Source organism: Osmia lignaria, chromosome 13, assembly GCF_051020975.1.
Source record: "Osmia lignaria lignaria isolate PbOS001 chromosome 13, iyOsmLign1, whole genome shotgun sequence".
Lineage (NCBI taxonomy): Eukaryota > Metazoa > Arthropoda > Insecta > Hymenoptera > Megachilidae > Osmia > Osmia lignaria.
In genome coordinates, this window is record NC_135044.1 from 8,574,838 (window position 1) to 8,589,255 (window position 14,418).

Here is a 14,418-nt window from a genome sequence, read left to right on the forward strand (position 1 = left end):
TTGATATTACATTACTTTATTAAAATAGTACATTCAAAGTAATAACTTAAATTATAATTATAAAATTTAATCGAAATTTATAGTCGAGGTTATCCATGATAAGTTCGTTATCAAAATGATTACACTTCGCGCTTAATATACATTTATGAATGATAATTGTGTAACTAAAGTACGTATTAATTGTACATTGAACAGTGAATTTCAACCAAGCACGTAAAAAAAAAAAGATAAGTATTTTTTCACTCCGAGGAAACAATTACGAGAAAAATTGAACGCGGTGCGTTAAACGTACGGGTACGGGCGCAGTCTTCGAGCGGTGGTGTGTAAGAACAGAAAGATAGGGCAAGTTTAGTTATTAAGGTAATTTAAGTGTATATCAATCGTTTTATCATGTCAAGTCAATAATTCTACGAAAAATACTTAATGAGGTTATTATATGAATAATTAATTACAGACATTTCGACGATGGATATATTAAAAAACGTGTCATCGGCTTTTTGGTCAACTGATATTTGGTTACCGCCTAACATAACATGGGACGATATTAAACCAAATTCAGAAAACAAATATGCTAATTATCAGCATTTAATTTATCCTTTACCTATGGCATTAATTCTTTTAGTAATTAGATATGCCTTAGAAAGGTAACTATTCTATTCATTTAATATTATATATCTTTTCTTTCTTATATCCAAATTTTACACTATCGAACACATTCGATAAACAGAAAATTAATGACTTTTTATATATTTTGCTATCTGTCCAAAATAAATAGAATTGTACGTTTATAATAATTAATATATTGTAATAATACATTGTGCATGTATATATTCTTTAAATTCTCTAACTGAGAAAAATAATTGGTTTCTTTTAAATAATATACCTTATTAATTTTTTGTAGGTATTGTTTTGGACCTATTGGAAAATCTCTTGGTATAAAAAATACAAGAGCAAAGAAAGCAGTACCAAACGAGTTATTGGAAAAAGCCTATGTTAAGCGACAAATTAAACATAAACAGGTGAGTTTATTTTATATCAATAAAAATTAAAGTAGAATTTATATACTGTTCTAATTTGTTTTATCTACATATTGAAGTAGCGAAATAAATTTTAGTAAATGGTTGTTTAGAGGCTACATTTATCACATGTAAGAATCGCAGAAATAATATATATTAATAGGTATCTTATTTTTATTTATTCAGTTGGTATAATTAATTTGGTAAGAAAAATGATCTGTTGTACAATTGTATAAAATCAAATAACATTACTGTGATTGTTAAGCTTTAAATTATATGTTTAATATTAGATCCTTGAAACAAATTCATGTAATCTTAATGAAAATAACTGAAAAATTAAATGTTATAGATTTTTTTTTTGTAATATATGGATGTCTTTTAAGATCCTGGCACTGGCTAAGCAATTAGATTGGTCTGAACGACAAGTAGAAAGATGGTTGCGATTAAGACGTGCTCAGGATAAGCCATCGACTCTTACAAAATTTTGTGAAAACAGGTTAGCTTTCTATTAGAAAGTATATTTATTAATAAAATATTTTTCAAACTCTTTATTACTTGATAAAATTTTAAATTATTTTGTTACAGTTGGCGATGTTTATATTATACATATTCATTTATTTATGGCCTTATTATTTTATGGGATAAACCATGGTTGTGGGACATTAATTATTGTTACTATGATTATCCATATCATCCAGTTTCTGATGATGTATGGTGGTATTATATGATATCAATGGCATTTTACTGGTCTTTAAGTTTCTCTCAGTTTTTCGACGTGAAAAGAAAAGATTTCTGGCAAATGTTTATTCATCATGAAGCTACTATTATATTAATGTGTTTTTCATGGGTCGGAAATCTAACTAGAATTGGTTCGCTAGTTCTATTAGTGCATGATAGTGCAGATATTTTTCTAGAAGTAAGTAGAACATACTCATTTTTTATCTGAATATATACTTATGTAATTGTAAAGGTAATTATGTACTAAATACGTATACATTTATATTTTAGGCTGCAAAAATAGCTAAGTATGCTAATTACCAGAAATTATGTGATTGCATATTCGTTATTTTCACAATATTATGGATTTTCACACGCATCGGCGTTTATCCATTTTGGATAATTTATAGGTAAATATTCATTATTCACTAATGTAACTAGAGATTATTCACATTATTGTTCTAAATCTGTCTTATTATATATTACAGCACATCGATAAAAGCACCTATAATAGTACCGATGTTCCCAGCATATTATATTTTCAACTTTTTATTAATCTTATTATTAATCCTTCACATGATATGGACGTATTTAATACTTAAAATTGCCTATAATGCTTTTTATGCCGGTCAAGTAAGTAACGTTGTATATATAAATTTTATATGCAATATGATTATGCAATACTTCCAATTAAAAATTTTTTCAGATGGAAGGTGACATTCGTAGCAGTAGTAGTGAAGACATTTCAGATAATTCTATGGAAAATAATGCATTAAATAATTCTACCAATTACATTACCAAACAAAATTCAAGGCAAAAAGTTCATTAACAAATAACTTTTTAGAGAAAAGTTATTATACCAGTATAAGACAAGAATTCAAATATTAGCCAGGCGCTAATTAATTTCAGTAAATTTAACAGTCCTTGAATTTGCCGTAGTATAGTAATTAAAAACTTACATTTTGATAAAGTTGTAAAGAGGTCACTGATCTTAGAATTCTTTACGTTGTTCTATTCTTTTGTATCTATCTTTTAAAGCAACTTGGTGCTTTTATATAAATATGAAAAAATTATTACTGTTTTTCATGCATCACACTTTAATGCATTACTTTTAGTATCGTTATGTACGAAAAGCCGAATATTGAGAATTGTGAATTATTCGTTTTATTAATAATATTCTTTATTTATGTTTTTTATTTAACAACTTAGGAAATCATATTTCTTTTTTTTTTTTTTAAATTAAATTCTAATTATTTAGCCAAACAAATAATGGACCAAAGTTTAGAAAGCGTTCAATATCTCTAATTTCTTAATCTATCCAAAGTCTAGTAACTGATTATATTAATAATATTTATTTGTTCCCGTACAGTTTAAAATGTCAAATAATATCTTAAAACTTGTGAATTAAGGAAATTAATAATAATATTTCTAATAAGTTTAATATTTTTTAAATTAATCTCCTCTATTATATATAATTTTAGATTTAATTAATTTAATTTTTATAATATTAAAATACTACAATATTTTCCACATGAAAATAAATGTATTCATCACTGTGTACTAGAAAATGTATAATTACTGCAAAATTTAAACCTTCAATATACTATGAATAAAAATGCAATATAAAAAAACACAAAATAGTCAAAGATTTAATATATGTACTTAAATAAATTTGAATGTGTATATTAAAACAGAATTAAAATTGCCCATAAAAGGAAACGCTAAATTCAATCACTCTATGTTACAGGTATATCACTCTATATGTAGTCTAGTTAAGCACATGACCAAAATATTATTAAAATAATTGTTTAATAAACTTGTATTTTAAAAAGACTGCCATGAAAATATATCTTATTCAAGTAAATGTAACTGGCCGCGTCCTTGTGGGGCAGATATACAATTCTATAAATTAGACGTCTCGCGCTGAGCCACGTCAGTCAGTCTTCGGTCGTCGATAGGGAAGGAAGATGTGCTTCAAAGTATGGAGGTTTATTAGATAGAATTAATATAAATCATTTATTGGAATTGAAATTGATCTTTATAAATGTTAACAGGACTTCTCAGTTTGAAGATTGAGGAACGAATGAAAGTACAAAAAAGTTATTTGAATTGTATGTATGTATGTATAGTATGGTATGTATGTATTTTATTGGATTCCCCTTGGGGAATCATTCTTTACAAAGTTATTTGAATTTGTTTGATAAAATAAATGATGAGGATAACACCGAAGGGAGGTGGTGATAATGACTTTAGGCGGCGTTGAAAATCTCTTTTTTATGAACATCGAAGATCTCTTCATTATCGGCATCGACGATGGCCGCCACACTCTATACTACCACCCTATCCTTCTGTCGATATTATTGGCATCATCAACATCATCAAAATCATCCGCAACTCTGAAAAATAACAATTATTATTATTACAATTATTTAACAAACTTGTATTCAATTCATGCACCTTGGTAAATAAATCATTTTAAAAGAGCAATTGAATTATTATTTAATTTACCAAATTTCATTTCTGAGTTACTTATTTAATGCCCGGTATTTTTTTCTCAATCGTTTATTTAATTGACTTAAATTCTTCTATCGTTTTAGTTATTCAATGAAGCTAACTTCTTCTCTCCGTTATTCATGTACATGATATTGAACACCTGTTTGATCTTTAATAAATTAAAAACATGATATACATGAAAATCAATCCCTACATCGCATACATTCCTGTATTCCTTACATTCCAACAACACTTATATTCCTTACATTCCAACAACACTTATATTCCTACATACCTTACGTCTCTGCACCCCTTATAACCCGGCATCTCATATATCCCTGCATCTCTTATGTACCAACACCACAAATAAAAAAATCGTGACGAATATAGTTCTCATTTTTACCACCAGAGGACGCTGATTCGGCGTTTCGAATTTAGTTGAAATATTTGACGCCAGAGGGCCAAAAATTCGGCATGGTATAGTTCCTTTTACTAAAACCAGAGGGCGCTGAATCGAGATCGAGATTTTAGTTTAAATTTTTGCCGCTAGAGGACCAAAATTTCGGCATGATATAGTTCCTTTTTCTAAAACCAGAGGGCGCTGATTCGACGTCGAGATTTTAGTTTAAATTTTTGCCGCTAGAGGGCCAAAAATTCGGCATGGTATAGTTCCTTTTACTAAAACCAGAGGGCGCTGAATCGAGGTCGAGATTTTAGTTTAATTTTTTGCCGCTAGAGGGCCAAAATTTCGGCATGATATAGTTCCTTTTTCTAAAACCAGAGGGCGCTGATTCGAGGTCGAGATTTTAGTTCGAATTTTCGCCGCTAGAGGGCCAAAATTTCGGCATGATATAGTTCCTTTTTCTAAAACCAGAGGGCGCTGATTCGAGGTCGAGATTTTAGTTTAAATTTTTGCCGCTAGAGGGCCAAAAATTCGGCATGGTATAGTTCCTTTTTCTAAAACCAGAGGGTGCTGATTCGACATCGAAATGTTAGTTCGAATTTTTGCCGCTAAAGGGCCAAAATTTCTACAAAATTTAGATCCTTTTTCAACCGCCGGAGGGCGCTATGGAGGGATATATGGGATGCAGGAATAGAAGTGACACAAGGATGCAAAGGATTCGTAGATATGAAAAAAGGAATATAAGTAATGCACTGATGTGGGGGATGCAGAAATGTAAAGGTTGCGGAGATATAAGGAATGCTGGAATATAAGGGACACAGGGATGTAAGGGATAGTGTACATATAAGGAATACAGCGATGCAAGCAATGCCGGAATATAAGAAATGTGGGGATGTAAGGGATGCAGTAATGTAAGAGATGCAGAGATGTAAGGGAATCAGAGGTTGTAAAAAAAATTTTTTTTGGGGCAATTCTTGCAATATAAAATCCTCCACTGTCCCCTGGGGGAGGGCGACGGGTGAGTGTCAGATTCCTACTGACTAAAATCCCACGGCGACCGATACTGGCGCTAAAGAAGGGCTTCGGAACGTGTATTACTCCAAAGCCCTTCACGTCTGGTACAAAGGTGTCCCTCCCCGGGATGGTCTCAATTTGGACCTCCCGCTGCTGCCTATCCTGTAGCCGGCATTGGAGGTCGTACCCGGTACAGGTTCTTCTTCGGGCCGCGTGCAAAGACGCCCGCAGCCTGCCCTCCAAATTTCACCTTGGGGTCTCTAAGACCCGCAACATCATGCTTACTCGAGAACAAGTCTTTTTGTATCTGTAGTCACTGCCTGCAGTCAGTTTTTCAAGTTTAAAAAAATTCGTTCTATCGTTCTTGCTATGAAAATTTGCCTTTAATATCGTTCATCAAAACAGGACAAATAATCGTTGTTATAACGCAGTAAAAAAAACCTTCGAAATGTCAAGAAAACATCATGTATTTTGGATTCAGTGCCACATCATTTAAACTGAAAATTTCACTGTATTAAAAAGAATCCTTTTAGAAAGTATGGAACTTGCGCGAAATTTTGCCACTTGCACATTACGGTGCTATTTTCTTAAAGCACCAAAAAGATTTTGTTTGTGTCACGTAAGACATATCAGGTAATAAAAACTACGTGTTACATGAAGGATGATATCAAATAGTTTTGTCATTATTTTGAAGAAATGGCTAAAATGCGTGTCTCTTAATTCGGCTAGCAAATGTATGACTGCAAGAAATAGTCTTTCTATCAAAACTTTTTGACTAATTTTTGTTGTTTCAATATAAAAAATGTTTCATGGGAGAATCTCAGATTAATTCCATACCTCTTTAGATTAGCAGAAGTTGGAAAATTGGAAACACCAAAATTACAAGGAAAATATGAAACTGGTCAATTAATTTTACATAGAGTATTTGGTTATCGAGGTGTAATATTATTTCCATGGACAGCAAGGGTTTACGATAGAGACATCCCAAATAAAAGAGAAGAGTAAGTTTAAATTTTCAATAAATCATATTGTACCATAAACATGTTTACTTATAATAACAGTCATTTAAGAATGATTTATAATTACAGAAGTACAAATGATAATTATAATAGTGTAGGAAAAGAAGTAAAAGGTAGAACTCATACATTTTATCAGGTATTAATTGACCAAAGAGATTACCCATTTATAGTAAGTACGGCAAATGTATTAAATAAGTAGATAAAAATGAAAGGTATGTAAATCTTATATAACATACATGTATAGCGTGCTCAAACAGAAGCTGTAACATTTTTGAGTAATCATGAAAGTAGCCGCAGCTTGTATACCATACCAGGATTAGATTATGTCGCGCACGAAGATGTTTTACCTTATACTACAAACGAGAAGACTGCATTACAACATGAACTTTTTGATAAATTCTTAGCTTATAACCCGAATCATGATCCATGTTTTGTCGCTCAAGAAACTCTCAAAGCTTGGCAAAAAAAGAATCATCCATGGTTAGAATTGTCAGATGTACATAAAGAAACTACCGAAAATATTCGTGTTACCGTTATTCCATTTTATATGGGTTATAGAGGAAGCCAAGCGACAGCTGCACATTGGGTAGGTATTCTAATGCACTTTGTAATAAATATAAGCATATATAAATTAACAAAAAAATTTGTATAGTGGCGCTACTGCATACGTTTAGAAAATTTGGGAGATTTAAGTGTACAATTACGTGAAAGACATTGGAGAATATTTAGTCTGTCTGGTACATTAGAAACTGTTAGAGGAAGAGGTGTAGTTGGTCAAGAACCTATTTTGTCGAAAATATTACCTGCTTTTCAATATAGTAGTCATGTGAGTTTGCAAGCTGCAAGTGGCCATATGTGGTATGTATTTAGTTATTTATTTATTATTTGTGTTTATAACAGCTTCATCAATGATATGATTATGTTGTTTTAGGGGTACATTCAGAATGGAACGGGAAGATGGGTATGCATTTGATTGTAGAATTCCACCTTTTTCATTGGAATCAAAAGTAGAAGAACCACCTACACCAAATATGAATACATAATTAATACTATGCAATACCAAGTATAAAGTCATTGTAATTGAACTCTTGATATATCAGAAATTGATTAACGATTAAATTTAATATGTGGCACTTAAATATACAATATTAATAATATTAGCTGTAATAATTGATTGTAAACATTGTGAGTAGAAGTTAAGTATGCAGTTTTCTGTAATTGTAAATATAAGCAGATATTTTAAAAACCGATTTTTTCATAAATATATTTTACCTCAACTAAAGAAATATCTGTGTAAAGTGTAATCATACAATCATGATAAAAGTAACAGTCTACAATACCTGCAAATATCATTCCTTGATTTCATCATTTTTATTTTTAACATATTTTAAATAAATTTGTTATTTATAAAAAATTTAAATTACAATTTATTTGTAAAAATTAAAAATTAAAATTACGATAAAAAATTATAATTTCATTGTTATTAATATTTTCAATCATCCTATTTTAATTATAAACGATCGATGTGTAATTATATTATTATATTTTCCTTTCACTGAAAGACAAATTGTTTTCTAAAAATTTACAAAATATTCTATTTGTTCACCAATAGGTAAGTCGTAATTCTCTTCCTGATTGGTTTACAGATAATACTTGAATTGTTTAAATTGGAATTGCCTACGAGTAATGGTTAAATATCTCGATCTTTTTTAAAGTTTATGAAATAATGTATGATGTAAATAGCATTATCACTTTCGGCCAGTCTATCAGACGAATGAAATACAGGCAAGAAAAGTGGTATGTTTTTGCAATTCTAAACTCCATATAGTACTCGGTGGAAACTGGAAACTCTTGAATCCGTTACAGTTAAAGTACATAAGAAGAATCCACCCGTCACGATGGATGCTCGTGAGTTGCGTTTTTATTTATGTATATATTTTCAGTTTCCATGTACTTATTTAATATAACATTTCTATAATATAATAAAAATGAAGTTCAACTTCTATTGCGATGGAAATTAAAGCGTTTATTAAGCGTTTCGTTTAGCCACTCCCATTCTTATTAATGTTAATATTAATACTGTTTATCAAGGTATTTATATTTTAATGAACAACTACTTAATTTATGATGATTCTCTTTATTATTTAATGAAGCAAGTGGTTATGTGATTATTTTGTTCAAAAATAAATACGATTTCTTTAATATGCTGTATAATTCGAAGAAATTAAAAACATATTGACAGTGGAATTTTTTTTCACGTACATGTTTTATGTTAATTTACAGATACCGAACGGTACATTTTACTTTAAAATTGAATAATTGAACAACATAAATATTCTATTTGTTATAAATCATTGTTATCTCGATATATTTGTTACAAATATTTTGATGTACTATCATTTTTAATGTATATATTTGTTTTTTCATGTGTTTCACTGTGCTTAAGTCATAAGTGTGTTCATTTCTTTGTTCTATTTATATTTTAAATTATGCTGTTAAACTGTAATTAAATTATAGAAATGATATATACTTATACGTATACATATATATTTTGTATTAATAAAGAACCTTAATGTTAATTAATTTCTGATATATTTGCATTCCTGTATTTTATACTGTATAAAATTATTTTTATTTAAAAAAAGAAAGAGTTTCTTTACAAAATTTCATTAACAATATTATCTTAACCATATGAAATGATTAGATAAGGTAAAGCTATTTTTTCAAGTAACATATACCTGATTATCTTTCCAGAAATATGATGATGAAATTTCAGTTATAAATGTTTTATTATTCTGTTTAAGTAGCAGGTGTTTTGACAACAGAAGTTTTGGATCAGTTACGCGTAATATTTTATGAAGATAAGCGCAACATCTTGGCACAGAATGTCTGTACAAGGACCAACCCATTGGAGGCTTGCATATCAAGAAAGGTTTTGCAAGAATCGCAACACGTTTTCACTTATAAGATTGCAACCGAAGGAAAGCCCATAACAAATCAAAAGAATTCAGGAAGATGTTGGATATTTTCAACTTTAAACATTATAAGAACTGCCTTTATGAAGCAATACAATTTAGATGAATTTGAATTTAGTCAAGCTTATCTATTCTTCTGGGATAAGGTTAATATTATAAATTTTTAATGAATCATGAAATGTGTATATATATAAATATATATACATATAACAATTCTACTATTAATTTTATAGCTGGAACGATGCAATTATTTTTTACATAATATTGTAAAAACAGCTAAACGAAATGAATCAGTAGAAGGTCGTTTGGTATCGTTCTTATTGCACGATCCTATTTGCGACGGAGGACAATGGGACATGATTGTCAATCTTATAAACAGGCATGGTCTTGTTCCTAAAGCCTGTTTCCCAGAATCATATAGTTGTGAATCTAGTTCACGTATGAATACAATATTAAAAAGTAAACTAAGAGAGTATTCCAAAGCCCTACGAGATTTAGTATCTAAGGGTGGAACAGACAAAGAAATAGAAGCTTTAATCTTGGAACAGATGATAATGATTTATCAAATACTCGGTATTTGTTTAGGAATACCGTCGAAAACAATCACCTGGGTGTATTATGATAAGTCTAAAAATTATAATTCTGTCGGACCTGTTACACCACTAGAATTTTATGAAAAATATGTGAAACCATATTACAATGTAGACGATAAAGTATGTTTAGTAACAGATCCAAGACCGTCTAATCCATATGGAAAACTTTATACGATAGATTGTTTAGGAAATGTTATGGGTGGAAGACCTACGCTATATAATAATCAACCACCTGAGTTACTAATGAAGTTATGCGCTGAAAGTATAAAACAAAATGAACCAGTATGGTTCGGATGTGACGTTAATAAACGGTTAATAGTTAAACAGGGTATACAAGATATGAAAGCTTATGATTTCGAACTAATGTTTGGAACTGATATTCAAGTTAATCTTACAAAAGCAGACAGATTACTATATGGAGATTCTATGATGGTTCATGCGATGGCACTCACAGCTGTTTCTATCGATGTAAGTCAACAAGGTTTTATTAAAATAAAAAGTAACAAGATAATTTATATGATAAGTTATGTAATACGGATTATTTGAACATTTTGTTTTTAGAATGATGGTAAAATTAAACAATTCAGAGTAGAAAATTCTTGGGGAGATGATCATGGACAGAAGGGATATCTGTTATTAACAGCTGATTGGTTTTCTGAATTTGTTTTTGAAGCAGTTATTGATAAAAAATTAGTACCTGCAGATGTTTTGGCTGTATTTAAACAAGAACCTATTATCTTACCTGCATGGGATCCTATGGGTACTCTTGCTCACTGATAGTAATGTAAGCTTAAATATTTAAAGAGGAAATTTTTTAGTTAATAAAGGAGTTTAAAATAAAGGCAAACAAAATTTTAAGCACACTGGTACACAAAGTACAACAAACTAAGACTTTAACAATGTTTTTAATTGAATAACAACTAAGAAATAATTCTAAGATCTTGAATTATAAGGTTTGAACGATCTAACATATTTTTTTTTTTCGAATTTATTTGAAGTAACATACTCTGCTGAAATTGCTAAAACATTAACAATGTACATTTAAGATAGTTCCTAAAATCTAAGATGATTCCTTGTATAATCTACTTTCCTATTTATATTTGCTTACCAACAATGAAATTCTTGTGTTGTTTTTCGCTTACTACCACGATGAATTTAATGTTTGAAGTAAGTTCTCAGTTGAATGTCATAAGAAACCAAACAAAAATTAAGATATGTCATCAGATATTTTTTCAAATGTACACACTTACTATAAACCATGAAATAATGTCAATAATTCCAAGGGAAAAAAAAAGCCAATAACTGAAAAATTGAAAAAAACAATCACCGATTGTATGGAAATTAATAAAAACATTTAGAAATGTAAGGATCCTTAATTATTACTTTTAATTTAATAATTAATGTTATTTTTTGTTGATATTATTTGTTAATAATTACAAAAAATACATTTTTAGAAACAGTATTTTGTACATATTATTTATTTTCAAACATGAATGTGAAGTTCAGTTAGCCTAATCCTAAACTATGATAGTTGTATAATTAATATCGATTAATTTTATGCCGTACTTTTCGTATTTCGTAACAATATTTAAGTTTAGCCCATATACCTCGACACATCTTTTGTAAACGAATATCATTATGATTAATCGAAAATTTAAATACATTTTTAACTATTTCTTGTGGTGTTTTTAAATGGTCTTGCTGAATTAAACTTAAGGCAGCATATAGTTTACAACGAGCAACCAAAAGGGGATCTCCAAGACGAAGTGCTAATTTGAACTGCTTTATAGAAATTTTGCCAGCCATTTCAGCCTGTATAAAAATGTATTATTTATGAACTTGTATAACGTCAAGTACACAATTGTATACATTTTCATATTATGCAGAAACAGAATGTATTATGAACAAAGTAAATAACTACAATCTTTTCAAAGTGTCACAATAAATTTATCAACAAATAATTAAAAGTAACTTACACAATGCTGAAATTCTTCTCCTAGAGCAGAAAATGCTCCACCTAAAGTAGATAACCAAGACATAGCGTGATCAACTTCTCTTCTTTCCAATGCCATTTGTGTTATCCTCTCATTCCTGAAATTAATAAGTTCTATATTCATTATATGTTAAAACAAGGTTATTATTACAGATTCATTATTAATCTTTAGTCATATTTTTACCACTTATAATCTAAAAATTGTTTTTTAGGTGTACGTAGTTTCATTAAGATCACTTCTATATTTATTTTGTCTGATAATTGATACATTAAATATTGTAATAACTTGCTAAAAGCAGCTCTACGATATGTCTGCGATTTTATTAATGTTACAACATACGCCGATACAAAATAGGCATTATATCCCTTCCTGTTTAAACAAATTTTATTTACTTCTACCAAATTGTTTTTATGGAATTTGTTTACGTTAACAGTTTTTTGATTGCTATTTTTGTCTTTAATTTTTTGTTCATATCTAATCACATAATAGGGTGTAATAATAATGCTATCAAAAATCCAGCTTTCTTTATATATAACCAATTTTATCGAATTATCCATTTTCTTTTAATTTTGAAAATTCAATGAATCTTTTAATATGTATAAATGTTGCTTCATTAGATGTACAAACATTACATGACAATATAAATAATACATATTATAAACATTTATCACAAACGTTAATTCGAAGCATTTATGTATTAATGATATTTTGGTAATAAAATTTATATCAAACAAATCAGCCACGAGATGTATCTTATAAAAGGATAATTCTGATATCTGTTTTTAAATAAGAAACACACAATGTTTAACATTTCAAACACATTTGTGAATATGTTGTTTGCTACGCAAACTTCTTATTTGACAATTTGAGGTTAGAAATTTAATTGACTGTACGCGTGGTAAGGAAAAAAGATGGTAGGGTGGATAAGGTAACATTCAATTACAAATTGAATTACATAGAAATATCATCTTATTTTTTTGGATTTATAAACATGACAGTCGAATAATTTGAATACAGATTTTAGTACACGTATGTACTGCTTGTTGATTTAAAAGAAAAAAAAAACAAACAAAGAATTAAGCCATAAAAAGATATAACGAATAGGAATAGATATAAACTACATAAAATATCAAAGAAGAATGTGACATGTATTCATGTAATTCAAATGTCTGGCACAATATTTCCCGAAATGCTTTTCAATTCAAATAACCGTAGTAAAACATAATTTCAGTTCAAAATTACTATTAGTATTATGTACTTATATGTTGTTAATGGAACTTATATTAACAATACATAAAATTGAAATTATCGTGTTTCAATTATACAGCAAATTTATGTTCCATTGTTAATGTATATTTACGTGGAATATATTTTTAATTTTCATTCACACATACATTTAATCGTGATTATCGATATTCTAAAGTGTTATAGTCTGTTTCATAAAAAATGTATTTCGATATATTACGATTATATAAAAATGTAAAAATTGATTAGAAACTTTCGATTATAAATATCGAATTGATTGAAATAATACTTATATATTTTGAACATATTATTGATTGAATAAAACACCATAAACAAAGATTTACTCATTCTATGTAAAGCATATATATATATATAAAATATGTAGTGAAAATAATTCATGTTGTATAATAGTCTATAATTGGTATTTAGTAATAGATATATTACAAGATAAATAAACACAATAAAATATATGTACATATACCTTTAACAAATGTCATTCGTAGTTTAAATTAGTTAATTGTCGAAATATACATCGTGACCAATGAAATAAAATTATATGGCACAGTTCAGGGCAATGCAAAACGTGTTTTGCGCCACTGTGCGCGTTGTACTACGGCGCATTTATTGGCATTTCCCAAAATTTAACCGACCAATCACGTTCGCCAAACCGAACACACCTCTGTGACTGTCCAATGAGAGGACCGGTAACTATCGTTACAATGTGATAATTGGGGCAATGTACAACAATTGAAATTCACTTTGCCGCGTTATATTTATAACAAAATAAAAAAGAACGTTTGTTGAAAAATTTCTAAACATTTTAAAGTTGTCTCGAAACGTATCTTTCAAATAGATCTTACGTTATTAGAGTGTATTGTCGTAAGGTAAGCGGTTGCCTTGTACGTCGCTGAATGTCTGCGAGTACCCCACCTTGTGATTCGGCTTAAGC

General features: G+C 29.1%; 4 protein-coding genes across 6 annotated transcripts; 3 read left to right on the forward strand and 1 right to left on the reverse strand.

The window, feature by feature from the left end:
- The first annotated feature begins 95 nt into the window (after nt 1-95).
- On the forward strand, nt 96-3,115 carry schlank (ceramide synthase schlank). The gene is made up of 8 exons (XM_034320471.2): nt 96-360; nt 455-644; nt 902-1,019; nt 1,400-1,512; nt 1,602-1,932; nt 2,025-2,143; nt 2,222-2,366; nt 2,440-3,115. The coding sequence occupies exons 2-8, from the start codon at nt 466-468 to the stop codon at nt 2,560-2,562; spliced, it is 1,128 nt and encodes a 375-aa protein (XP_034176362.1). The 5' UTR covers nt 96-360; nt 455-465; the 3' UTR covers nt 2,563-3,115.
- A 2,863-nt stretch (nt 3,116-5,978) lies between these two features.
- Nucleotides 5,979-7,916, forward strand: POLDIP2 (DNA polymerase delta interacting protein 2). Its single transcript, XM_034319388.2, has 6 exons — nt 5,979-6,276; nt 6,489-6,644; nt 6,732-6,831; nt 6,907-7,248; nt 7,315-7,520; nt 7,594-7,916. Exons 1-6 carry the CDS (start codon nt 6,182-6,184, stop codon nt 7,703-7,705), a joined length of 1,011 nt encoding a protein of 336 aa, XP_034175279.1. The 5' UTR covers nt 5,979-6,181; the 3' UTR covers nt 7,706-7,916.
- A 457-nt stretch (nt 7,917-8,373) lies between these two features.
- On the forward strand, nt 8,374-11,213 carry LOC117602137 (bleomycin hydrolase). 3 transcript variants are annotated; one of them, XM_034319742.2, is made up of 4 exons: nt 8,374-8,570; nt 9,467-9,783; nt 9,871-10,698; nt 10,792-11,213. In XM_034319742.2, exons 1-4 carry the CDS (start codon nt 8,561-8,563, stop codon nt 11,005-11,007), a joined length of 1,371 nt encoding a protein of 456 aa, XP_034175633.1. In that variant the 5' UTR covers nt 8,374-8,560; the 3' UTR covers nt 11,008-11,213. The 3 variants fall into 3 exon arrangements, with proteins under 3 accessions (XP_034175633.1, XP_034175634.1, XP_076547780.1); XM_034319743.2 differs by having other exon boundaries at nt 9,470-9,783; XM_076691665.1 differs by lacking the exon at nt 8,374-8,570 and adding an exon at nt 8,614-8,753 and having other exon boundaries at nt 9,470-9,783.
- A 254-nt stretch (nt 11,214-11,467) lies between these two features.
- Nucleotides 11,468-13,139, reverse strand: LOC117602141 (uncharacterized). Its single transcript, XM_034319748.2, has 3 exons — nt 12,408-13,139; nt 12,207-12,321; nt 11,468-12,042 (listed from the first exon to the last, which is right to left on the reverse strand). Exons 1-3 carry the CDS (start codon nt 12,779-12,781, stop codon nt 11,770-11,772), a joined length of 762 nt encoding a protein of 253 aa, XP_034175639.2. The 5' UTR covers nt 12,782-13,139; the 3' UTR covers nt 11,468-11,769.
- Between the last annotated feature and the right edge of the window lie 1,279 nt (nt 13,140-14,418).